Source organism: Argiope bruennichi, chromosome 2 (genome assembly GCF_947563725.1).
Source record: "Argiope bruennichi chromosome 2, qqArgBrue1.1, whole genome shotgun sequence".
In the NCBI taxonomy this organism is placed as follows: Eukaryota; Metazoa; Arthropoda; class Arachnida; order Araneae; family Araneidae; genus Argiope; species Argiope bruennichi.
Genome location: NC_079152.1, coordinates 137,443,009 through 137,470,419, shown reverse-complemented (window position 1 = coordinate 137,470,419; position 27,411 = coordinate 137,443,009). Strand labels below are relative to the sequence as shown.

Sequence of the window (27,411 nt, the reverse complement as noted above, 5' to 3'; positions counted from 1 at the left end):
AATAAAGATTCTGTAATTTGCACTTGCTGAATCATTCTGTAAATACTCTTCCTAATTGGATGTAGGAAATTTGGGAAAAAATATTCGCATTCTTTTATATCTTGTTCAGTATTACCGATTCATATAACATCATAATTTCAAAATGTTCTTTGTTATTAAAACATAACTTTTTTTTTTTTGAAAAGCTTAATATTACGTGCACAGTTGCAAACAAAGAATTTTCCAGACAAATACTCATCTTTGTTTTTCGAAGAGATAGAAACAAACTTTGTGTGTGAATAAATGAATATAAGTAATTATAAATGTAAATGGTAAATGGCATATTTGCTAGCATTAATGAGTTTTTTTTTTTTTTTTTTTTTTAATTTTTGACGATTTGACTAAAAGTTCAGTTATTGTTGTCTTATGACTTGCAATGACTTCTTTTCTCTAGAATACTGGTAGTTTTCCTTTTCTTTTCAAACGGATGTAAGATGCCTTAATCTTTATTTTCACTGAAGCTGAAACTGGACTAATTAATTTGAGATATATAGAGATAATCTTTGACTTAATGGCCCCAAATATTCTTTTTCACTTCTTTATAAGAAAAAGATAGAGAAAAAAAGTGAGGTTGTCAATTTGTTATCAGTTTGAAATTTTGTTATTTCAATATATTTGTGAGTAGATATGATTAATTCTCAAATAATACTGTGTAATATAATCAGACGCAAATCTAAGGACCTGTGTAAAATCCCTTGCTAATATAAAGTTCGTTTTTATCTAATTGCCCTTGAAAACAACTCTACGATTTTGTGACTTTTGTATTTTTAATTTTTTTTTACCATCATTTTAGCTGTAGGGCTTTTTAACTTTTTGTCCTATGAGGAGAATTTTGATTATTCCTACATCGAGATCCGATTTCGGAACTCTTTTACTCACAGTAGAGGAAAAAAAGCTTGCAGTTTCTATTTAATTATTATTTCGTTGTTGTACGATGAAGCTAATACCACAGGTGATTCGATAATCTTATATTCATCATACATGCTAGTTCATTATAGTGATTTACAAAACGAATCGAAGTGAAACTGTAATGTTTTTATTTAGTTCGCGCGCATTTTCAATTCATTTTTGGTTCGGCACCCAGGAGACAACAGCCTTTGTCGCTAAATCCCGCACTGTTTATGTTGAATTTACTTTTTATCAATTTGAATTAAAGCAATAGATGTGCACATATATTTAAATTCACACTTTATACTTGCGTTTTTATCTCACATGTTTATCTATAATTAAGATGTATAATACATTCTTTAATAAGTAAATTTCGTATTTGCGATTATAATCATGTCTTTCATCATCTTTAATAGTTAGTGTATTTTCAGCTGCATTTTGATGGAACCAATGCTACTCTTATCATTACCGAAGCTTTTCCAAAAGACGCCGGAACTTACACTGTTATTGCTCGAAATAAGTCCGGTGAAGCTGTGTCTAATTGCAATGTGTCTGTTAAAGGACGTTTACCCTTGGAAACATCGTAAGTATTTTTCATAAATATTGTCGAATAATGTGTGTGCTTTTCCCTAAAATTAATAATTAGCTCCTTTATCGACAGTTATTATAATGTAGCAGTTTTATCAAACTAGTATTGAGAATATACTGAAATCAGAAAACAGGATTACTAAAACAATTATAATAAATGACAACAAATATAATCTAAATCTGTAAGAATATTAGAAAGAGAGTTTACCTTTAATTGATTGGACCTCAGTAGAATACTATCCATTAATGACTCAGTTTAGGGTAAAGCAGGTAAGTCATGTGACAAACGATGAAAAATTAAGTTTAATAATATAAGATAGCCACTTTTCAATTCCTACTATTAGTTCACACTCTCCCTATATATATATTTATATATCTTATTCAAATTTTCAATCGTTAATAAGATACTTTTTATTCATCCACTCAAATTCAAATACATTTTTTTAAAATTTGTAGTGGCTGACACTTGATGTTAATACAGTTTTTTCAAATATTAATTCATTAACGAAATTTAAGTAATTTTAATACTTTATATACAGTTTTAGCAGTTTGTAATGAAAATTGAAATTAACAGGCAGCAGCTCAATCGGTAAAATGCAAGGATTTCATTATTTTTCACGTGAAGGTGAAGAATGCGAGTTCAATTCTTGCAAAAATCAATAATTTTTAATTCTTAATAATTTTTTTAATAATAATTTAATAAAAAGCAACTAAAATAAAAATTTTCTTTGTTGACCTAAGTAGGAAATGAATTAATTTTTTTTTGTATTACTTGTTATTTTTTACTAAAAATGTTTAAAATGAAAGTATTGTAATCATCCAAAGATTTTATCCTAAGATTTTGATGATTGAACCATACTCCACATATATCTCTGAACCAGACTCCACATATATCTAAGTCAAATTTTGCTTTAAAAGGAATATTAGATGTGCTATTGTAAAATAACAATATTTATGCTGATAATAATAAGCATTTTTATTATTAGTTTTGCTTACGGTACTTTCCCATTTCTTCGTTGTAAATCTCGTCGAACAGACTTTCTTGGCAATTACACACAGAATATACATACAAAAAAATTGTTAATAGTGCTGTTGCCAGTGAGAATATTCCATTTGGTATCGGTTGTATAATTTTTGTGACTTGAACTGGTGAGATGGAAAAGTACTTTGTTTTATTTTCTTGATTAATGTTTGTAAAATTCTTTAAAATATTTTTAGTGATTCTGAAATTGCATCAGACATAGAACCAGCAAAACCTCAAGTAAAACAACATTTAGAAGATCAAACTGTAGTTGAAGGAAATAAAGTACGAATGGATTGTATTATTGTTGGACAACCAGAGCCAGAGGTATTTTGAAATGTTTATAAAGAACTTTTTCATGAAGCAAATTTAAATAACTGCCACAACCACAATTGTAATATAAAATTTTTAGTGTTTGACTATAAATTTAATTAATTAAATTTATTATAATTAATAAATCTAATTACTTAAATTTTTTTGTAATCAATAAAGATTAATGTTTTAACGAAGTGAATTAAGTTTTAACAGAAAAATTAACATCTTTTTATATCACATTGCTCGTCTTAATCTTCCTCCCTCCCAGTTCTTGTTTACTATGAATTTAACATTGTTTTTAAGCTGTTCTTTCTTAGTTCAGAATATATATATATATATATATATATATATATAGTTACTAATCTGAGAATTAGAAATATAGTTATTAGCATCAATATCATATTTTGTATTAAAAGCATGAATGATGAGTATTAAGACTCTTTACATTAATTTTTTTTTATTAATGTGTTCAAACTTCCATTTTTTAATATATAAGAATTCAAAACAACTTTTCAAATCTTTTTTTAATTAAATGCTATATTTATTTTAATTAACTCATAAATATTTAAATTACATTAATGAATTACTTATTTGGGAACTCAAGTCATGTTTATGAGCATATTTTATTATGATTATTTTTAACATTTTGCTTAGGTGATTTGGTACCACAATGGGAAGCCTGTCAAGGAATCAGATGATTTTCAACTGCTGTTTGAGGGTGATCGCTGTACACTCATTATTGAACATGCTTATTTAGAAGATTCTGGAACATATAAATGTGTTGCAATAAACTCTGGTGGTGAAGCTTCCAGTATTTGCCAATTAAAAGTTGAGCGTAAGTACTATTTAAAATTATTTTAATCAGTAATTGAACCTAAGAATGTATACAATTTGGGAAATTCCTTTATATATTAATATTATGTTAAATAATATTGATTAATTTATTGAAGTTTAGTAATTTTATTAATTATAATATAGATTTCAAAAAGGAAAGAGTTAATAAAAGATATTTTGAACCTGATTGAATTTTGTTGTATACATTTTAATCATTATTTTCTTATTCCAGCTGTTGTATCAGAAGTTATTCAGAAGAGGTAAGTTGAATATATTTTTACTTCTTAGATGTATTGAATCTAAAGCTTAATCTAGTTTTTTTTTTTTTTTTTTTTTTTTTAAACATATGTTTAAAAATAGTAAGAACATAGATTAAATAACATTGAAAAATTTTATTGTGATCTTTACTATTTCTAATCTTGTATTTTGGTGTTTTGTTTAATAGCATGTTTCAAATAATTATGAAAAGATTTACTTTTGAATTAAATGCTTTCTTGAGCATTATAAATATTGCTTTATATTTTACTTTTAATACTTAATCTGAAATAATGTAATGTTAATAATAATATTTAAAATCTATTGTATAAACATTTTTGATTATGAACTATTACTGAATTAAATACTTTAAAGTTTAAAAAATATAGTTAGTAAATATTCCATTTTAAGTAGATGCTAAAAAATTATCTGAAATCAAAGAACTTTTGAATTCAGAAGGTTTGATGATAACCATTAACAATATGTCTATGATATGTATTTAAAATGTTGGATTAATAATACTAAATTAATAATTTTCACCTCATTAAAATGTTGAATTTTGTGTTAATAGAACTCAGTATTTTTGGGAAATATTTCTTGTATTACTTCATTATTTTATTCTGATGAAAATTGCTATATTTTCTGGTGGAATTTAATGATGATTATGTTCTATCACATGAAATGAGCACAAAAATATTCCAATTATTTATTAAGTAAAGTCTGCATTTGAAAATAGTAGTTTTTGATGCATGGATGAAAAAATGAAGAAAAATGAAATGAATAAAAAAAAAAAAAATGAGAACATGAACTGATAGCATTATTGTATAAAAATATGTGCCAGGCACCAATAATATTGATTACCTAACCTTGCATTTCACCATATCTGCTTGCAATGGACAAATTTCAAAAGAAGAGAATCTCATATGGATTAAAGCATTTAAATTTAAAATGCTAAAAAAAAAAAAAAAAAAAAATATTGTGAATTGTTGCTTAAAAAGAAAAGAAAAAAAGCATAGCATTTTTATAGAAAATAATGATAAAAATGAGTTAAAACAAAAATTGGCTGATTAATACAATCCTAAATTACTTAAAATATGGATGCATTCAGAAAATTAGGTTCATCTATACTGTTATGGAGTATTAATGGAATTATTCTAAATCTGATAGGGGTCAAAATGCCATAGTCTATTATGAACTTTTTCAACTCATCAAACAATTCGTGGTGGACGTTACAATTATCTTTCAACTTTGCAACTTTGTACCAATAGTAATTATTACAAGTAATAATTAATAAATTTGAACTTAGATATAGGCAAACAACACTTCTAGAATATACCTAAATATATGACTAATTGTTTTTAAATCTGATTATGTTCAGTTACATATTGCAAAACCAGTCAAGAAAAGTTTAAAAAATACTTTTTTGAGTATGTGTTGGACTTTTTAGGTACTATTTGTGTAAGAATCAGTATTTAGATATTCCTTTACTATTGATTCTTACAGATTACTTTCTGGGGACCAGCTCATTTTTTATGTAGTAATTCAGGTATTGACATAATGATTAAATTTCTTGAAAGCAAAAACTTCTCTTTTGTCGTGTTGATAATTTTTCATTTTTTCTCAACCATTCTTTTAAACTGAAAAATGAGGGAATGGGATAATTTCTTTAATTGCTTTTCTTTATTTGAAACAGGATTGATTCATACTTATAATTCCAATAGATTGATTTTAAGATCTATATATTCAAAAAATTATCACTCCCCATTTAAATTGGTAAAAAGAAAAGTATAATCACCTAAATATACTGCTTTATTTTTAAACATTAATTTAAAATAGAATAATTTTTTAAAAAAAATTTGAAATGTTTAAACTGCATTTCACTATTTTTTACTCTTGCAATCATTATTTATATGCCTGAAAAATTTTATGTTAGCAAACACATTATATTACATTATTGTTTAATTTGTTACTAAAAATATTGTTTTCAAATATGTATTATTGATTTTATAGTGAATTTATGCAAAAGGATATCATATTGAGTGTTGAAAAATTTGAGTCACCCAGGTTTTTGAAGCTTCTAGAAAGTATGGCTCTCATTGAAGGCCAAGAGCTGGTACTTGAGTGTCAAGCTGTAGGAGAGCCCAGTCCTAATATATCTTGGTTCAAAGATGGGCAGCAATTATTCAGCACTCCTGAATGTCAAGTAAGTATAAATGATAGTGAAAGAATCTTCTCTTATGCGATCTTAGCAATATATTGATGCTGATTTTAAATATGATGTGCAAATATGGAATTTATTATGTATACGGGATAAAAATGTAAGAAAAAGGACAGTGAAAAGATAAACAAATAATTATTTTATTAAAACAATGATAAGAGAAAAAAAATACATAAACACATAAAAACAATCTCATTACTGTGACAAATAACGACTGAAACAACTCTGCAAGTTGACTTTTAAATTATATTACTTGATAATGCTGAATTTGAAATTTTAAGATAATCAAATTTAATCTCAATGATATATACACAGTATTTTTCCAAATAATCCAATTTATTTTATATTAATTCCTTATTTTAGTGAAGTTTTAATTAACTATAGATTCACAATTTGAACCTGCTTGTGTTTATTGATTTGTTGCTGTCTTCAAACTTATTATATCATTATTTATGTTAATTATGGTTGATCTTTATTGTAATGCCATTAATCTGTTACACATTGTACATAATTTCTATAAAATTATTTTATAACATGCAATTAATATAAATGACACTGTAAATTAACCAAAAAGTGAAAAAAGGTCATTTAGAAAAAGCAAAAAAAGAGGGGAGGCATTTCAAAAGCCCATTTCTATGTAGCTTTTTATAATAATGATTAATATAATAATAAAGTATTATAAATTTGAAATATTATTACTGGCTCTAGAAATTCACTTGTGTTAATATAAATGAATAATTAGTTTTTTTTTGGTTATTGTGCAAATCAATCTTAAGAAATTAAATTTTAAGTATCTTTTATAGAATCAAAAAGACCTGATGTTTTAATTCCAGTAAAAGCTTTTATTTTAAAATATGGCTTGAAATTTGAATTCATGCATCTTGTTTGCCTCTAGATATTTACTGACACAACAGGTGTTTCAAGATTAACAATTCCAAGTGTAAAGCCTTCAGATCGTGGCACATATTCAGTGAAAGCTCAGAACAAGGGTGGTGATGCACAGAGTATTTGCTCAATTTCTGTATCTTCTACAGCACCTATTAAATTTGGGCAGATGCCACAAGAAGTGCCACCATCTTTCTTACAACATGTAGCTAATCAGACTTTATTGCCTGGAAATACAGCTCGATTTGAAGTTACTGTTGATGGTTCACCTAAACCTTCAGTAAGTGAATAATGATAATATTAGCATTTAAATGAATATTCTTATATTAATCATCCCCTTTTATGTAAATAGAAAATAAAGGAGATTAAAATGTTTTATTTTTCAGGTTAGATGGAATTATCAAGGTAAACCTGTTCCAAAAGATCAGTACCATGAAATTGGCAGTGATGGCAACAAGAAATACTGGTTGTTAATTCATAATATCCAGAGTAATAATTCTGGGCGATATTCAGCAATTGCTGAGAATAATGCTGGAATTGCTACTTCATCTGCTTTGCTGTCAGTCGAAGGTAGATTATATAACTTCAAACCATTCTTTTAGATTTTTTTTTTTTTTTTTTTGTTCTCAAAGTTTCTACCTTTGCTTATAAAATATCAGCATTGCTTTATCAGAAACAGTTGAAGAATTTTATAAAGAAGTGAATTTAATTAAATAAGTATTTTAATAAATTGATGTAATTTTCTTTTATTTCAGATTATTCTTTAAGTAAAATGGAACCTAGTTGTGAAGAATATAAGTAAGTTACAAATTTATGAATTTGCTTAGATAGTCAATATTATTTTGGAGGCCTTAGTGAGAATTTTGTTGTTAAGATACATTTTTATCTTAATTAAGAGTTAAAAAAAAATATAGAAAAAAAATCTGAGGACAAAAATATTTAGTATTGTGTTAAAGCTCTTTTAATTGCATGTTTTACAAATATAGTGCTCTGTAAACTACAACATGCACATTTATACATTTGCTTCTATGATTCATCCAGTAATTTGGGTCTTCTGTTATTTGGCAATAGAAGTAAGAAGCTCTTAACTATAGTTGGGAAGAAATAATCTAATTAGATATGAGGTGTAGCAATAAATGGGGTTAAAGTTACTTGAAGCACAATCTTAGAGAGTGCTATGGAGACAAAACATTAGTACATACATGTCACTTTTTAAAAAAAAATGTGATGAAGGAGGGGGAAAAAATGACCCCATCCTTAGGTGCAGTGTATACTTGCAAAATCACTTATGGTAACTAGGAGCAATATATAGCAGATGCTATTTATTTCTACTACAATTCTCATTAAAAAGTAAGTGGCATTACATCCATGATTCAGATGTTAATGACAATTACTGTGTTAAAAATTCAGTTTATAAAGGACAGTTTGCTTAATTGCAGAAGATGTACAAAAATGTAAATAAGATTAATAAATAAGATTTAAAATGTAAATAAGATTATTGACGGTGCTGGTAGTATAATGGGTTATCTTAATACTAAAAGGCTTGATATGTTTGAAAAATTCATTTTGTCTGTTTTTATTTTTAAAGACTTGGGTATTGCAATGGTAACATGAAAATTGAAGATTTTAACTCTGCATAATTTTATTACTTCAAAATAATCTTACTACCTTACTAAAAATATTATAAGATAAATAATCTCTTAGTTAATTTAGTTAAGAATTTTCCAATTTCACTTAAGTCAGAAATATTCAATATCTTGCATTGAATAGAAGTTTTTAAGTATTTGTATTCCAATCTTTGAGAAACAAATGTTGACTCTGTATTCATTTCTAGCTTGTGAAGCAATTTAAAAAATATATTTCTGTTATTATTATTATTTTTGCCAAGCTTTTGATATGATTTTCAAAATTTGAATATCAATTAGAACTGTATACATCTTTACAACAAATCAAAATAATTATACATCAGAAAAAATTACTTTAGCAATCCATAATAAGATTTCTCTTATATTAAAAAGCACTGATGTTCTTAATTGTTAATATGTTTTTTTTTAAAAAAAACATTGTCACTTCTTGCCACAATTGACAAATACATTTTGTTAATTGCATACAGAATTAACTAAATTTTGCAGTGTCTTTGATTTATAAATATGGTATATTTATATTTCTAGTTTCCCTTCTCTGATTTTAAAAATGTGTCATTATTAAATTCAAAAAAGAAATTTACAACTTCTTCACAAATAACATTTTTTTTTTTTTCAAATTTGAGAATTGAAGGAAAATTATGTAGATTGTCGAAAAACCATCTATTATAATTTAAGATTAGGTTGATTGTAAGGCATTTGTATGTGTCCATGATGCTGTCTTTATTTCCTATATTTAAAATTGTTTAAAAGTATTTAAAGATCACTGTAGTGCTTAAAAAATTTTGTACTTGTCGCATTTACAGTCAAAACGTAACAGAAAAAAATTATTAAATAATACAAAAACATGTTAGCAGTTAATGTTTTAGATATAATTTAAAGACTCTAAATTTATTTTAAAGCTTTGAAATCCTTTAAAATGCTCATAAAAAAACAGACATGACACATTTCAGTGGAAATGCAGATTTCAGCTTTTCTAGAATCCATTAGTTAAATTAATTTCCTTTTTGTAATAATACTGCATATTTTTTAGCAGTTGAAGCATTTTTTGTACAAATTTATTCATTTTATTGTGCAATTATTCATATTTTACTTCTCAGTATGCTTTGCACAATATATCATTTCATGTAGCTTAACTTTTTTTGTTTCAAGCTTATGTCATGTCTGAAAAATTGAAAATTTTTAGAAAGTTTTTGTTGTGCGAGTTTTTTCTTCCTTACATTTGTTAAAAATTCTTGACTTTGATTCTTTATAGGGCACAATCTATGATAATGACCAGAAAAGCTATTGTACAAACAAGTACATTAAGTTCTATGTCTGAGGTAAGAGATTATTTGGCTTTATCTATTTCTCTGACTCAAATAAAATAAAAATGAAAAATAGAAATGTTTATAGAATGAAAATGTACATTTCTCAGAATGTGCAGAATAAGAAGGTACATTCCTAGTCAAGTAATAAATAAATTGTATGGTTTGATTGCTTCCAGAAAATAAGAAATAGGCAGTTTTGAAAAATATTTATTTCTATTTAAAGTTGCCAAATTATTACAGTTTTTTTTTTATATATTTTTTACAACTTGTGTATACTATTCAATTTTTTCTTAATTATCATTTATTTTTTTCTGATCCATCATTTCTCTATTTAGGTAAGTGATGTGGATTATCAGCCACCAGAATTCCCCTCCTTCTCTTCCTTGCAAAGTCAACAATTAGTCAAAAGGGAAGAATCAACCTTCAATCAGTATTCAGTTGCAAAGTCAGCTCAACCACAACCGCTTGTGATTGAAACTCCCAAACAACCTACTGTCCAGTTTCCTATAATGCAGGTTCCTGTTATTCCACCACTTCCTGTAGAACAGCCTCTATCAGAAAATATAGTACCACCTAAATTCATCAAACCAGTATCCACTGCAGTTGTTACTGAAGGAGAAAAGTTATTATTAGAAGCTATATATGAAGGTATTTTTCTTTTGTAGAAGTTTAGTTGTTTTAATCATATTAAATTATATTTGTTTGGAGTAATGTTTAGCATTTTAACTGTTGGAATTTAGAATTTTATTATTATTTCCAGCTTAATAAATTAAAAAAGAAAAAGAGATAATATTATGATTGAACCATCCCTTCTTTATATGTTTCTTAGATATATAAAAGATATATTTTGTATTTCTGAGTGTTAATATTAGCAAGTTAAGAATATATCAGTTGGATTGACTTTCAAGTTAATGTTTTTTTTTATTCTTTTATTTATTCTTAATATTTATTCGGATAAATTTTTTATTTCGGTAATAAAATAATAACTAAAAAGGACATTATTTTTATGAACTTTTTGCAGGAATACTTTAGTTAAAAACTGACTCTTCTTTTGAATTCAAAATGAATTATTAGTTGTATTCAGAAAATCTTTATTGCATTAAAAGAAGCAGAAGGAATTTTTTTAAAAAATTTAAAAATTAAAATTTTTATAAAATTTTTAATTAAATTATATAATTTCTGTGATGATCGATCAAATAATATAAGTATGATTGAAAGTTATTCTTTTATACATTTTTAGAACATTTTTAAAAATTGATAAATTCTTACTTAAAAAGATTAAAAACTTTTAGGAGTTCCTGAACCTACCATCCAATGGTTTAAGGATGATAAAGAGTTGAAGAATAAACCTGGTCTGCAAATAACATGTTCTGGTGGTAGAAATACATCTCTTTTTATTTTGAAAAGTGCAGAAGCAGACAGTGGTCGCTATTCGTGTGTAGCTTCCAATACTGGAGGAAAAGCCACTAGTATTGCAGATGTGAGAGTAAAACGTAAGTATCTAGTTTTGAAATACAAGATCAATTTGATTTGTAAAACTAAATTTATGCAGCAAGATTTGCATTTCAACTTCTGTTAATGAAAGACAACTTTGCAATATTTAAAAATATAAATTCTGTTAATTTCCCTGCTAATATGAAATTGTAAAATTTTTTGTATTAATATTTATAGATTTGGCCGTATCTGCTATGTGAATTTTTTCATTACCTTTGTATGAAATAATAATAATAGAAAAGAAATTTATTAACGGTACATATTCTATCAACAATGCTTTAAAACAGCCAAATACATGATAATTATAATTTTTCATTATTTTCCGCTTTATTTATTTTTGCTGAATTATTGTGTAAAGTGAATAGGATAGATATGTTGAAATTGGCTTATATAAAACTGATTTTACTGCACTCCTATAAAATAATTTATATGTATTTTAAGATATTTTTTAACTGCAGCCAAATGTTACAGAATTATAAATGACTACTAGAATGAGTGAGAAACATTTCATTATGATATTTAAAACTGTTGATGAATACTCAGTAGATTGACAGTTTATTGCTATAGCTTGACTGCAAATAAAAATATACATATGCATCCTAAAATATTGTGTGGAAGTTTTGTGTTTTGGTCCTCGGATCATGATGAATAATATTTAAGTTATGTTCAAATATGACATGATACAGTATCATGAATCACAGACAATAAAAGTAAACTTTTAAGTGATATTAAACATGACTGTATTAACGCTCTAAACACACTAATGCATTTTATAGAGAAAAGAAAAATCAAAGACAAAACATTAAAAAATGTTTTTATATGCCTTAATACTAGCTTTACGATTCCAATGCAGGGGTTTTCTTAGTAATCTGAGAGACCAAAATGTAAAGTTAAAAAAAAAAAAAAAATCATTTTAGACATCATGTATATAATTAAAGGCATGTTTAAAACCATTTTCATTTATATTAAATTGGTAAGGTGTATTTATTACATAAAATGTTTTTCATGTCTTTCACTCCCTTTCTCTTACTTTCTCAGAAAGGCATTTTATATGCAAATAATATTTTTGATTATATGTTTCTAATGGTTTTTGTCTTTTTAGATAACTTTAATTATCATTTGATAAAGAAAAAGATAAAATATCAGATATTATTGTGAGATATTGCAAGGAAATTAATGAATTATATCATGTGTAGTAGTTAACTGTACAGGTATCTTAAATTTCTGCAAACAGTTCTTATTTATTTTATAAGTTAATTGCTCAAAATTTGTGATCAGTTGCATATATTATTTGAAATTCAAAAAAACAAAGTATTTATTCTTCCCTTTCCCATTTTTTTAAAAGTTCCATTAGTTTCTTAATGTAAATTTTAAAAATGTACTTTTTTAATAAAATACCTTAAGCTTGAAGAGATTCAGATTTTTGTAGTAATAAATATGAGGAACATCCATTTTATAATCCTGTCCATGATTCTAATAAGACCACAATCTTTACAACTTATTGTAGTTCATATTAATTTTGGATGGAGATTTTTATTTGTCTGTGTAAGGTGTAATTCAGCTGTATCATTTTAATATATGGCTATAAAAGATTTATCTTTTAATTAAAGCATATCGTGAAGCTCCAAAATTCAAAAAGAAGTTCCAGGCTGCTATGGTAAAATCTGGTAGCAGGCTTGTATTGGAAGTTACTGTTACTGGAGTACCTAACCCTGATGTCAAATGGTATCGCAATGGGAACCTCTTGCAAAATTCTCCTGATTTTCGAATATCATCAAATGGTAATGAGCACTCATTAGTGATTCCAGAGGTAAATTACTTTATTTTTCCTTATTTAACCCATTAACGCCCAACTTAATTTAAAATTTAAATTTTGTTAAAAACTTTTAAAATTATGTTCTAAACACTTAAATATAATATGCAATTAAACTCCACACCATTAATTTAGGATCCGAGATAATTACTGTCCTATAAATAGGATGCTGGGCGAATATGGAAGTTTTTGAACTCTTAGTACTTCTCCTTTGTTTTTAGTTACTTGATTACGTTTCTGTTCCCAAACAATTAAACTTTAATATTTAATGCAAAATAAAATGAAACACAAATAAATTTGACATTTTTTATTAAGTTTAAACATATTCACATTATTTATGGTAATTTGGAAAACATTTGGTACATAGGAAAACATTTGGTACATTACATTTCATTCAAAATGTAAGAGGTTTTCCCGAACAATTTTGCATTTGTCTTTGTTTTTCTCTTTTACCTATTATATGGCCAACTCCATCACGTCTAACAGTGTCTATTTCTTTCACTTGAGATAAAATTGTATAACTTGGTTTACCGATTTGTTTTTGTCCTGTGTTGCCTTTTTTTAGATAGGCTAGTGGAATATGTCTCCTTATTTCTTTGATACTCTTTTTCTATGCATTTACCATGTTGTAAATAACGCAGGTATTTACAACAGCCATGTCTACAATTCGGGTAAAAATTGGCCAATATCTTTTTTTTCCCACGGATCTTTATGGTATGTTTCTCTAAAAGCCAATTATGAGAATCAACACCACTCAGGTTTTTGTTATAATTATTTACGAGACATGGCTGTTCGATTTTATTTTTTTTCAGCTTTTCCTTTTAACACGCCTTGAAACAGATGTTAGTGGCTCAATTATGTCAAAATTTGTCGCAAGTGTAGCGCATTTGTTATCATTCCATTTTACCACAGTAATTTTATTTTTCACATCAAAGTAGAAATCATGTGAACCACGGCTAGTCTTTTTGAAAGTAGAGTCAATTTCAAGGGGACAATGCTGTATTCTGTCACTTCTTATTGTACCTGTTGCTCGAAATCCACTCTTTCTTAGGTCAACTAACACATTTTAGGAATTAAAAAAAAATATCAAAATAAACTATATGACTCTTGGTATCAGTAACTGGCTGAAGAATTTTTTTTACAACTCGAGTTCCCAAGGACTCTTTTGAAAGAACCACGGTAGAAGCAGCACCGGCAACTTCCTTGCCGCAATACAAATCAAAATTATAGCAGTAACCATTGTTCCCACATAATGCCCACATCTCATACCCGAGTTTCAGTGTCATCAAAACCTTCTTCATCTGTTAATTCATCTACTTCAGGTGGTAAAGCAATCATTTCGGACTCTAATTCCTCCGAAAATAGATATTCTACAACTTCCTTGGCAGTTTAAAAAAAAAATTCCGCGACATCTTGAGCACCTATGAAATAAACTACATATCAGAAAATTGAACGAATCCGCCCAGCATCCTATTTTTAGGACAGTAGTTTAAATTTGTAATTAAAACTAATAAAAGTAAAAATAATTTTAAAACGTTATATCTGATAATAGAATATCTGAAATATAAATTCTGAAAAAATATTTAAATTTTCCTTTAAAACCTTTTCGTACAATTACATTGAAATTCAGCAAAAAAAAAAAAATCATGAAAATGGCAAATTTTACGTGTCTGCAGCTGGCGGAAATTGCTTCCATCTGGTCCAAATCGGTTTAAGTAGGGTGAAACCCTTACTCTTCAGGAGGCAGAAAAAGAATAGACGAAACTTAGAATAGCTTTATTTATAATGGTGAAAATGAACTGTCCTATAAATATGACGCTGGGCGGAAACGGGTTAATGTTTGTATGTCCAAATATATTTACACTGCTCCCCTATTATATAGTTCAATCAATATCAAATGAAAAGAAATTAAATGCAAAAAATCTTCTAACTATTTGAAAATAAATCATTTTATTTTTGGAAGATTTCATGACAATTTTTGACACTCTTTATAGCATTTCTTAAATTGAATGATGGGAAATATTCAACAGCAAAGAAAAGAAAAGAAATGTCCTATTTTCTACTTTTAAATATATGTACCTTGCCTGAATAAATCAATATTTAGTTAACTATTTAATAAACCATTTTTCTAATTTAATTTTTATAATAATATAAAATATCTGGGAATTATTTAGTTCATTTCTGGATTCCTGTTCTGGTTCAATTGAAATGTTATACATTTTTTTTTCTATTATGTATAGGTTAGAAAAAAATTGCTGTATATTTTTAAATCAAACTCATTTAATAATTAATATAAATTATATAATATTACATAATTTTATTTATTTAGAATAAGTTTTAGAGGATAGGAAACATTTTACAAATATATATATAATATAATATTTTTTTCTAATTTTAATATCACAATCACTCACTTGCTTCATTGTATTTTCTCATTCTTCTTAAAAACTTAATTTATATAAAATTTTTCAGATATTTCACAAATTATACATATTATATGCTTTTGGGAAGCAACTTTTGGATATTTTACACTGTCTTGCTTTAAGCAATCATTAGATTGCACTTTTTAAATTATCCAATGGCTTAGTTATATTTTAACAAATTTTATATATTTAAATTGCTTTTTAGTTTACAAACAATAAAATATTTAGGATATCATATTGGTAATTATTCTTACTTGATCAAATTTACAAAAATGTCTATGTTTTTAAAATGCACTGTTAAAAGAAGATATTTTGTGTCTTAATGTAGAGGTTTGCATAAATTTTCTGTATGTATAATATTGAAATTTGAATTTTTGGTGTCATGTATTTTACAGAATATACTATTAAAACTATCATCATATTTCAATGAAACTGAAAGTAAACTTTTCATCCATATTTTAGGTGTTCCCAGATGATTCAGGTACTTTCATGGTTGTTGCAAGTAATTTGGCTGGTGAAGCTAGATGTATAGCTGATCTTGTTGTTGAGGAAGATCGCAGTCCAGAAGTAGAGAAGAAAATAACTTACCAAGAGTTTTCAAGCCATCAACAAAGTACACAAGTAAGTGAATGCTTACTATTTCTATTTTTGTATAAGATTTATAAAATGGATGCTGCAAGTATTGATTAAAAAGATGTTACCAAATATCATGATTTACAAATTTTCTTCTCATTTCTTATTTCGAACTAAATTTTTTGCATTTCTTTCCATTTATTTATAAAAGCTTTTTTTATTGAAAAGACAAGTGTTTATTGTTTGAAATTATTATGAATTTTTATTCTTTATTGAATATTGTTTGAAGCTGTTGTAATCTAACTAATCCATTATTTCATATATTTCTTAAACATATAAATCTATATTTTTAATATCTGTGTACAAAATATTTTAGTTTTATCACTTTGGAAAAGAAAACGATGTTTTTATAGATATTGCTTCACCACATCTTTGGGAATGTTAACTTATTTAAGTGTATTGCAATTTTTTTAGTTAAAATGTTTGCTTTAAAATCAACATCTCCCTTGTTAAATCAGCATGTTTGTTTTTATTTATAATTTATTCAAAAATGGTGATTAATTAAATCTTTTAACATCCCAAGTGGCTAAGTATGGAAATTATTTAAGGAATTATCTATGTGAATAGGTTATATTGCAATATAATAATAATAAATAACTACTTAAAGTATTTTTATTAATGAATTAAATATTCTATGTTAAATTCAATGATTTTTTTGAAAAATTAAAATTAATTTTGTTATGCTAAACAAAAATTCTGTTTAAAATCTTACATTAGTTTCAACATTAACATCTTTTGAAAACTGAACTGAATTAAGTTTTAATAATAAAAATAGGAAAAAAGATTGATGTTATATTATCTCTATCAAATATTTTTTTTAACAATTCTGTATATTTTAGATGTTTACCAAAATTTCTTCTGGCAAACCAATTGCTCTTGAACCTTACCAACCTGTATCTGAAGTCAAAGCAATAGAGCCTGCACCACCAAAAACACCATCACCTCCTCCAATGTCTGCTGCATCTGTTAAAGTATGGACACAGCCTAAACCTGAGCCAATAACTCCAGCAATCACAGAAATTCAGGAACCCATTCCTGTGCCACCTTCAGAGATTCAAGAAGTCATACCAGAAGAAATAATTACGCAAATTACTGAAACAAACAGACCGTCTTCTGATTTTCCATCTTTTTCTGAAATGAGTAGGGTTGAAACTTTGACTAGTACAGGGCCAATGATTTCAGCTATGTCTGAAAGCTTTGTTAAACAATCGATTATGAAGTTTTCTAAACCTGATACTACTGAGCAAGACAAGACCAAAGAATCCAAGGTTAAGCCAGTTTTTAAGTCTCCAGTTTTGCAAAATGGTTTTGATAAGGAATTGAAATCTTCTGAATCTTTTGCAACTGTTAGCAGTCAGAGTACTGTCATATCTGAAACAAAGGCAGTATCAGCTGTCCAAACAGTTCCTAAATTTGTTCCGAAACCCATAACTCCTTTCAAATCAGAAACAGAAAAATCTATACCAACTCCTGTGTGGCAGCCGAAAATAAAATCTGAAAAAGAACAATCCATACCTTCTCCAGTATGGCAACCTAAGATTAGATCAGAATTTCAAAGTTCTGAACAAAAGATGACATCTTCAACTAACATTTCTGATAAATTCCAGTCTAATAAATTGGAGAGTAAAATTCCATCCAAAATACCATCTTATGTTACAGGAGACAAAGGAACTATTACAGATCTGAAAAGTACTTCCACTGCTTCTTGCCAGACATCAACTCCAACAGTTTACTCTACTGAATCATCCACTACAACAAGGACTTCTTATTCTACAGAAGAAATATCTATTACTAAAAAGTATGAAATGGTCGTGGAACGTTCATCAGAAATTGTTCAACATCCAGTTGATTCTCCTAAGGTTGTACCCAAGCCAATTATCAAAAAAGAAATTCAGGATGGACCCAAAGTTACACACAAGAAAGAAGTTGTGATTGAAGAAGAGCCAGTGGTTGGTGCTGAGGTGAAGCCACCACATTTTTCTAAGGTGAGGGGAGCTGAATCATTACGGAAGATATACACTGATATTTAGAATTTGTTGCACTTCTAGACCAGTGGTTGCCAACCTTATAATTTTTGGATTTGTTTGTTTTCATTGTTCTTAATTTGACTACAGTTTTTTTGAGGGATTATGAAATAAAAGTCAGATCCTGCTTCATTTCTGGTTGTAGTTTATTAGTTGTGTATTCAAGCACATTATAAAAAATAGTTAAAGAAGAATTTAATTCTTACATTTAAAAATTACATTTATTAGCTCTAAGTCTATTTGTGAAAGTATATTTAATTTTATTTACAGTAATTAATGCTCTTGTTAATTGTTTGTTTCTTAAAAAAACTTCGAAAAATTTGGAAAAAAAAAAAAAGCTATATTTAGGAACTTTTAAAATTTTTGAAATGGGTCTTATTTAATTCATAAATGATTTTACTATTATAATAATTTTCATAGTTCTTTCTTAGTAATTTTGATTTAAAAATAGTATTAATCTTGTATTTAAACTATTGTTTCTCTTTTTTAAATTGAAAAAAAATATTTTAATTAATACATTAATTTTGCATTAATTCATTGTTTATTATTACAATGTTCCATTTCTAAAATATAATTAAGAAATATTAAAAACTGATAAGTAATATTTTCTTATTTTTCTAAGGTTAAATTAAGCCCTGTTGATTTTAAATGCATGTTATGTGTCAATATCTGAATATAAAAAAATAATTCAATAAAATATCTGAAGTAAATGAAAAAAAAAAATAATAACTTTCTATTTTTTTTCTCTCTCATGTCAATATTCAGTAGCATGTTTTTATTGCAAATTTTAACACTTTCCTGTATAATATTGTTTGTTCACAAAAAAAAAAAAAAAAAAAAATGCATGTCGGAAAATGTTGTCATAAATTTTTGCCAAATAATGGGAATAAAATATGTAAGTATCAACTGAGCATTTTTTGTTTTTCCTCTTGATAAAATTTAACATAAGTAATGAGCATGGGAATTTATCTTCTGTTTCAAAATTAATGTTTTGCATGTTTTTTTTTAATTTGCTTATTAATGTTTTATTTTTGATTTTAATAATGGTTTTAACACTAATATAAGCATACTGTAATCTGATATCTAAATTAAAAGACTTGAAATGAGATGCAACAAATAAAAATGGTATTCTTTTATGAATTTATATATTAAATCATTATTTTTTAAAAAAGTGCAATATGCTTAATTTTAAGATGTTCTTATAAACATTTGTAAGAAACTGAGCTTTTTAGGATTATTTTACACTTAGATCTTAAAGATAACTTTACTCTAACATAAGTTTTAAAATATTGTTAAGCTCTAATTCAATAGTAATTAATTCTTTTCAATGTATGTAGGTTTTTATTTTAGATTATATTTTATTTAAAATATATCATAACATTTTTACTTTTTAAATCATACTCCTGTATAATTATTAATTTTTGTAGATAATATTTCCAATTTTTTTTTGGTGCATGTAAGATATGGGTGATAGATTAATTGCTCAACTAAAAATGGTTTTCTGTGCTTCTATCATGATTATTGTATTCATTCTGAAAAATCTGCTATTTTTATTTTATATTTGGTTGGGAATCACTGATCTAGACTTCTGAAACTACCTGAACTTCTGTTATTCTAATATTGTTTATGTAATACCTTTCTTCTTTCTTTGCTTTGAGATTACTGTTTAAGAAATAGGTGGCTTAAAATATTTCATTACTAATTTCTTCTTCTCATTTTCAAATACATTTCTGGAAAAAAGTTGTCTAATCATATAATTTGCCTCTAAATTTTTCACGAGTCTCAATATTTTATAGTTTGAAATTATCCGACTCCACTGATAATTTTGGAAATTTTAAAATCATTTATTAAAGACAAGTTAAATCATCATTCAAATTATATTTTATGTATCTAAATGATTGAGAGTTATATTGTAATGCACTCTGCATATCAAGTTTTTAAAAAAATGTTTTTAAATGCAGTTTTTAGATGGTTTACAAATTACATTAGTGAAAATGTGCACATTAACAATATTGGAAAATCCTTAAGCTGAAAGTAAAACTCTTTAGTAATCAGGAATAATAAAATTTCTAGGAAATATGGATTTATTGGAAAGTGTGTCAGAATTTTAACAACAGATTTTCTAGGGGGGTGTTATACACATCAAGATAAATAATTTTTGCAGGCTTGCAAATTCATAAGGTAGCCACTTCAAGACTGTGTGTTAGGGAATTGAGGAAAAGAGATGAGTACAGCAGAGATTTGATGGAATGAACAGTATCAAAATTTCTAGAACAGCAAAATAAAAGGGCATACGCAGCATGACAGATACAATGACAATTAGAAAACCGTATCAATAAAATACCATTGGCGTAATATAAAGTAAGTATTCAAACGATTTGCTGATCGAAGCGACTCATATTTCGTCTGCTGTTATTTGTACAATTATGTTGTATTATCGAGAATTTATATTCCATTAAAATTGTATATTTTATATGATATATAAGTTGTATACTCAATGCATTGAGTTCCCTGTAGTAGCCGACCTTTGCTTTAATAACCTTGTGTTTTACTGCAAAAGTTGTTTATATTTACGTGTACCATCGCCCCTAGAGGTTCTGTTAACCACCTTTATATTTCTGAGCACATCCGTCTTTCCTATCGCTGCCTCAACTTTAAGAAAGTTTTTGCTATCGTTGGAATAAAAAGAAAGAAAGAAAAAGTCAACTTTTAAATTAAAACTCGATAATAGAGGCTCAAAAATAACGAATATTTTTATTTATTTACTTATAAGTTTGTGATTGAACTCAAAAGCGTCTACAAATTATATCCTGTATTTAATTGTTATTTAGAAAGTGGGAGAGATATTTTTTTGTCATATTTTAAATTCATTAATCTCATTTGTTTCATTTTAATTCTGTTTTAAAGTAATTAAGTAAAATTCTTTTGACAGTTAAAAACCCTTTGAATGTGTTTGCAACTGCTATTTTCAGGATGTGTGTGCTGGAATGACTTGCTTTGAAGTTTCGTTAGAGCAGTGCTCACAGGGCATAATGCATGAAATTTTTTTCGTTCATTGGATTTTTAATCGTTTAGCTTACAGAAGTTATATAACGAAAATTTAAAACTCATTTTTTTTTCTATTACATTTTATAATTTTTTTCTTAAATTTTTTCACATTTGTCAAGATAAATTCTTTAATTTTAAAGTTGAGAAAGTATTAATGAACTCGTACTACTGTTTTTGATGGATTAAAACGATATTAAATTGGCAAATAGATTTTCAGACATCTGTTCACAAAATTACTTCTCTTAAATCTAATAAAAATAGGAATGAGGACATTAGAATGTAACAAGGTTCGATAATAATTCTGTACTAATTGGAAACAATTTCAGTATTATATTATAAATAGTTCTTTAAATATAGCTGTTTTTTACTATATTTATTAACTTATTTGAAAGTGTCTTCTTTTTCCTTTTACACTTAGGCGCAAAATTTTGATGTTATCATGTTCCGTATGAAATACGATCTTAGTGCATATACCGTTGTTTTGCTATTTGTAACTTATTTTATAATAGAATACATTTGCTTTTAGAGATTTAAAATATTAATAATTAAGATTTTGTTTTATTATGATGTCTGTCATCTCTTAAATATCATATGAGAATGAATTAGTTTTCCTTTTTAAACTTCCTTTAAAAATATTACTTTGTTTTTTTGTAAAAAGGATTTAATGCCATTTAATTTCAAAATAAATTTAATTTCAATTAGAAATAATTTCTGTTGTGAATACGAAACAGAGTTACATTTTTTACTGACGCTTCGAAATATTCCTGTTGCAGTTTGAAAATAACTATTTATGATATAACAGCTTTTAAACATCTAATAGTTTTACATACAAAATGGTAACATTTCGTCGCACATCATCACGAGATTGATTCACAAATAAAATTATATGAAAGCTGGAAAAAATTTCATAGATCATGTTTTATATATCGCTGTAATGCAGAAAACAACTTCAACAACTTTCACAAATGAAAACTGCACTTTATATATATATACACTGTTATATATGTTGATGAATTTGTTTAATTTTATGTGAAAAATTAGGCAACACTTAGATCGCAATAAAGTTTTGCTGTTTATTTACTATAATGATATATAAGAAAGACTATAAAAGAATTCGTACCTTAAATTTAATAAAAAATTTCTAATAATACTTGCTAATTAATCGAAGTTGAATAAAATTGTATATATTTTGGAAAGTATTAGAAATTAATGTTAACTTTGGAGCAGAAATTTTCTTTCTCATATTTAAAAAAAAAAAAAAAAAAAGCAAGCTTATATATAAATGGTGCTAATCAAAATCGGTAATCCATTTAAATAATCAAGTCGGTGTTATTCCGATTTTAAAGCAAAATTTCAGTGTAACTAAGGTTCTTGAATTTTACAGTTAAGAGCAAAATTCTAAAGTGAGATTATTTTTATAATTTGAAGTACTAATCGGCGTGAGAAGTTATTTACTCTCAAGAAAGAAGATAAATCAACGAGATCCAAAATTACTGGCATTCATTCTCGTGAGGTTTATGACAGGATCGTTGCGAACAAAACAGTAGGAAAGGTGATAGCAGAGAAGCAATGCCAAATGTCACGTTAATTTTATCATTTCTACTCCCTCCTTTTCTTATTATGTTTTTCCAAACTAAAGAATGTTTTTATAAACCTGTAGGGCACATGTGGAATTATACCTTCTAAGTTTTTGAGTTCAATGTATTAGATTCATCTGAATTGAATATTGAGCAAAAATGATATTTCCAAATATGCTCGAGAATTTCGCAATTAGTTCCAGCCTAAATGCAAGCTTATACAAATACTCAATGTATTGCAGTTCTTCATACTTTTTTTGGAGCTTAGTCTAAGATTAAAAATTTTGGCTTTTACTTGAGCAAATTATCTTGTTTTTCGTTACAGCAAACTTGAAAATTTCGTTGTGGATATGTATGAGTTAGGATGAATTATATCCGCTTTGATCTCTTAATTATATTCGAGATTTTAGCATGGCTTGAGCCAACTGCGTTTAATAGTTGGGCGGAAAGCCAGTGAGAAAATATTTTTACGTTAAGACTCCGTTAAACCGTTACTTGACATACTTGTTAAAAAGAAAGTCTTGTAAACGCTGCTAGAAACGTTACTCACATTTCAAACGTTATTCAAATTTCATGAAATAAAATTATGGAGTTATTGAAGATAATTTAGCCTTCCGAAATGGCTCTCAAATGCGGAACATATTTATTTTTCTTTTCTTAATTTCATCGTATTTAAAGCCATCGTGACGCAATAATGAATAATGAATTTCTATGAAATCTGGGATTGCAATGCTTCAAAAATATTAGAGAGGATTAGTTAACATAGTGATAAGAGGTGTTATTTGTATGATGCAGTTCATTTCTAAGTACAGTAAAGTTTTAAGCGGAAAGCGCAACCAATTCTAGGATTCAGCCAAATTGCTGATGGAATTGCCTGTATATTTAAATGGAAATAGTTTTACTAGAATTTAGTTTAATGTAATAAAATTTACATTTGAATTTATCTCACTTTAAATATTTATAATCATAAAGTAGTTAAAGGTTTTTTTTTTTTTTTTTTTTTTTTTTTTTTTATGTATAGAGAATGCCCCGTGAAAAGGATTTAAATCGTTGTCTGTTTTACAAAATTTAAGATCGTGATACTGCTTTGCTATTTACATCATTTTGAGAACGGAAAAATAAAAGGTTTACATAAGGTACGTTATGTAAATGACTGTTAAATCTATTATTTAATTTAAGATTTCTATAGGTATAGGCAGGATCTGTCATACTGTCTGTAGCCGATTGGACTAGTCGCTTCTATTTCATCCCTGTAAGTTCTAGAATGTCTCTTATTTTTTGTTCAATTCGTAGGCATAATTAGATGTAGGGATGCTTTGGCTGTCATTATTAGCCAAAGCATACCTACATCTAATTGGAAAATGAAGTTTAAAAATTTATTATTGTTACTTAAAAAAAAATTCCTGTAGATGAAGTATGCAGAGGGAAAATAACGCAATTATCAGGAAATCCGGTCTCGAGATTTTGTAGAATAAGCACATTTGGGGAGTAGACCGTTAGATATTTTTAAGCACTGAATTAAAAAAAGACATTTTTTAATTAATTAATTTTTTTAAGAATTATGTTGATCTGCTTGCCTTTCTATGTACCGTATCTCAAAGACGCAAACACTTTGATGAATGTGGTTTGCTACGTGATCTTAAATTTCTGTTAAATTTTGGATGAGAAACTAAGAATAGGAAGGTCTAAATTTATTATATGGTTTTATCAACATATTTATATATCTGTATCAAATTTTGGACTATATTCATCCGAGAGTTGACTGTCTGTTGGTCTATTTATTCGTAAGTATATAGACATTATAATTCATAAACATAATAACGTGTTAAATAATTGAAATTTGGAACACGGTTTTGTCACAAAAATTATAGAAGCAATCAAATTTTGATTCCAATCGGAAAAGGGGGGGGATTCTCCATTTGATTTGTTTATCATTTAACCTACAAAATGTGGAATATTGCATTAATTATAGGAGAAGGTCAAAAACAGATCCTTCTGATTTATTTTTTACCTGTTTGTTTTGACAGAGGATCCCTTAGCCTGTTAATCAAATAATTGTCTTTTATCATTTTTTATTTTATATTTATAAGTAATTTTCTATAATTCTAATAATCTGCATCACATTTAAATATTAAAGAAGGATTTTATTTGATCAAAGATTTTTTTTACTTTTTGCATCAAACCTGGTCTTCATTACTTAGAAAATGCATTATCTTTGAGATTCCTTTTGCTAGATGAAGCAAAGATACCAGCTATTTTTGTTCTTTGCTTTGTTTTCGCTTCAAATGAAAAAGAAAAAAATAATTAGAAATGTAAGGATGGCTATTAAAAATACATTGCTGTGCATTTACTATAAAACAATATACATATTTAACTTTCCTGTGTATGAAGTATAGAGAAAGTATTGTAATCGATTAAAAAAAAACAACCCTTGAACTCGGGATTTCGACGAATTTCCACGTTTTAGATCACCCCGAGTTAAAAAAACACAACATATTTTTGAAAAATGTCTGTCTGTCACAAAGATAACTCAAAAGCGCTATGAGCGACAGATGAAATTCGGCAAAGAGTTCTGTGCGCCAAATTTATAGATTTCTGTCAGATTTTCAGCAAAATCCTTTTTGAGGAAGCCCTGCCTGTCCGATTGTTTAAATATTAGTTAACACGATAGCAACAAAACGAAGGGAGCGAGATAGATAAAAATCGGTATACTCTCATGAAGATACTTATAAAAAATTGAGCCATATTCAAGAAAAGATGGATCGCTTGTCATTCTTTGCTTTCCGAAGCATATAAATGCGATATTTCAAAAATGTAACGATTTAATATATCGAATTTGGTATGATATTTCGTGACTAAAAGTATAGTTTTGAGCAAACTTTTGTATCAATCGGTTGGGAAGAACGCATCTGAAACCCAAATTCGGTTTTTGGATACTATTAATTGCATACTAGGGATTAATCGCCAAATAATTCGCCAAGGATCACTCGATATATTCAGTAAAAATGCTAAATTCCCGCCAAAAGTTAATATTTCATAACTATTGTTGCAAAGCGTTGTCTGAGATGAATCTTTATTAGAGAGTATGCGAGAAAGTTTTGGGAAGACCACTCCCGCTGGCTCAGTACTGCATTTTGTGTACTTAACACCATTTCTCAACATTTGGTTCTTGAACTATTATGGTTCTTGTTTCAGGTTATTGTACATATAATATAATCATTTTGAATAACTTTTTTCTAGAATCTATACGCCTTTTTTTTTTTTCATCCCCAGGTCACCTTGAAATCAATAAACGATTTAATTATACTTATGAAAGGAAGTACTTGTATATGTGTCTAAGTACCTAGACAATTCTGTAACATTTATAGCCATGAAATTTGTCACATAGATAGTTGCAATTGTAAGTCAATGCATTTCGAAGCCCGAATTTAAAATTTATTGTTGAAAATTTGGATCTATGACATAATTTAGTAGATTTTAAGAACATTTTAATGAGTCACTTTTCCCGAAAAAAAAATTATGCTAAAATTCTCGCATGCAACATTATATTTTTAACAATTTTGAGGTCAATTTTGAAAAGTTTTTCTGTAATTTAAAGCAAGAATAATCAAAATATAATTATTGATTTATATTTAATGAATTGTTTTTAAAATAAATTCAAATTTTTTTTTCGCCGACGTTTTATTTTTTTATTGATTTCACAAAATGTCAAATTAGAAAACCGAGAATCATGAATATTATTTTTATAGCACTTTTTATTTTTAGTGCATCTTCATTTAGTTTTTTTTTTTTTTTTTAACATTTTATCATCTGTAGTTTGCTAAACGCAAATAAATGAAAATAATCTCACAAAATCCAATATTATCTTTTATTTTACTTCGTTTTCATAGTTTTATTTTAGATTAATGCGGTTTTGATTTCGCTTACATTCATCATGTCAAGAACAAAGACACGCAAGTTCTGCTAGGAAATGAAATTTAAATCATTTTAATCATCATAACAATTTAATCATCTTAATTAATCTCTTTCCACTCAAGCATTAGTGTTGTTCTGGAATTCATTCTTTGAAGAGAGAACTGTCCCAATTAAACTGGTATAATAAATAGAATCAGAAAAAGAGTTCTTGATAATTAATTTAAATTTAATTTTGTTTAACAATTATTAATTGAATGCTTTAAAACTGCGCATTGAAATTACCTGGTGTCATCATATCTCATATTAATCTGAGAATTTGTATTTGCACATTTTATTTCGTTTCTTCGTGAATTTCTTATACCGGGTCCTATTTTTTTAATCAAAAAAGTAAGATCGTGGATTTTTTTAATATCAAACTATTACTTTCTATCCTCAAAGTGTCTTGTCTTAAATTGTCACATTGGAAATTTTATCTTTTTATTATCAAA

General features: G+C 26.8%; 1 protein-coding gene across 1 annotated transcript in view; it reads left to right on the top strand.

The window, feature by feature from the left end:
* Positions 1 to 27,411, top strand: part of LOC129962354 (titin-like) — a 308,547-nt gene that overhangs the window by 73,562 nt on the left and 207,574 nt on the right. Inside the window, 14 exon segments of the mRNA XM_056076101.1 lie at positions 1,359 to 1,510; positions 2,734 to 2,863; positions 3,506 to 3,686; positions 3,918 to 3,945; positions 5,951 to 6,143; positions 7,054 to 7,323; positions 7,430 to 7,613; positions 7,799 to 7,841; positions 9,942 to 10,008; positions 10,332 to 10,644; positions 11,289 to 11,489; positions 13,101 to 13,300; positions 16,189 to 16,347; positions 17,199 to 18,386. Of these exon segments, the coding sequence (XP_055932076.1) occupies positions 1,359 to 1,510; positions 2,734 to 2,863; positions 3,506 to 3,686; positions 3,918 to 3,945; positions 5,951 to 6,143; positions 7,054 to 7,323; positions 7,430 to 7,613; positions 7,799 to 7,841; positions 9,942 to 10,008; positions 10,332 to 10,644; positions 11,289 to 11,489; positions 13,101 to 13,300; positions 16,189 to 16,347; positions 17,199 to 18,386 (3,309 nt within the window).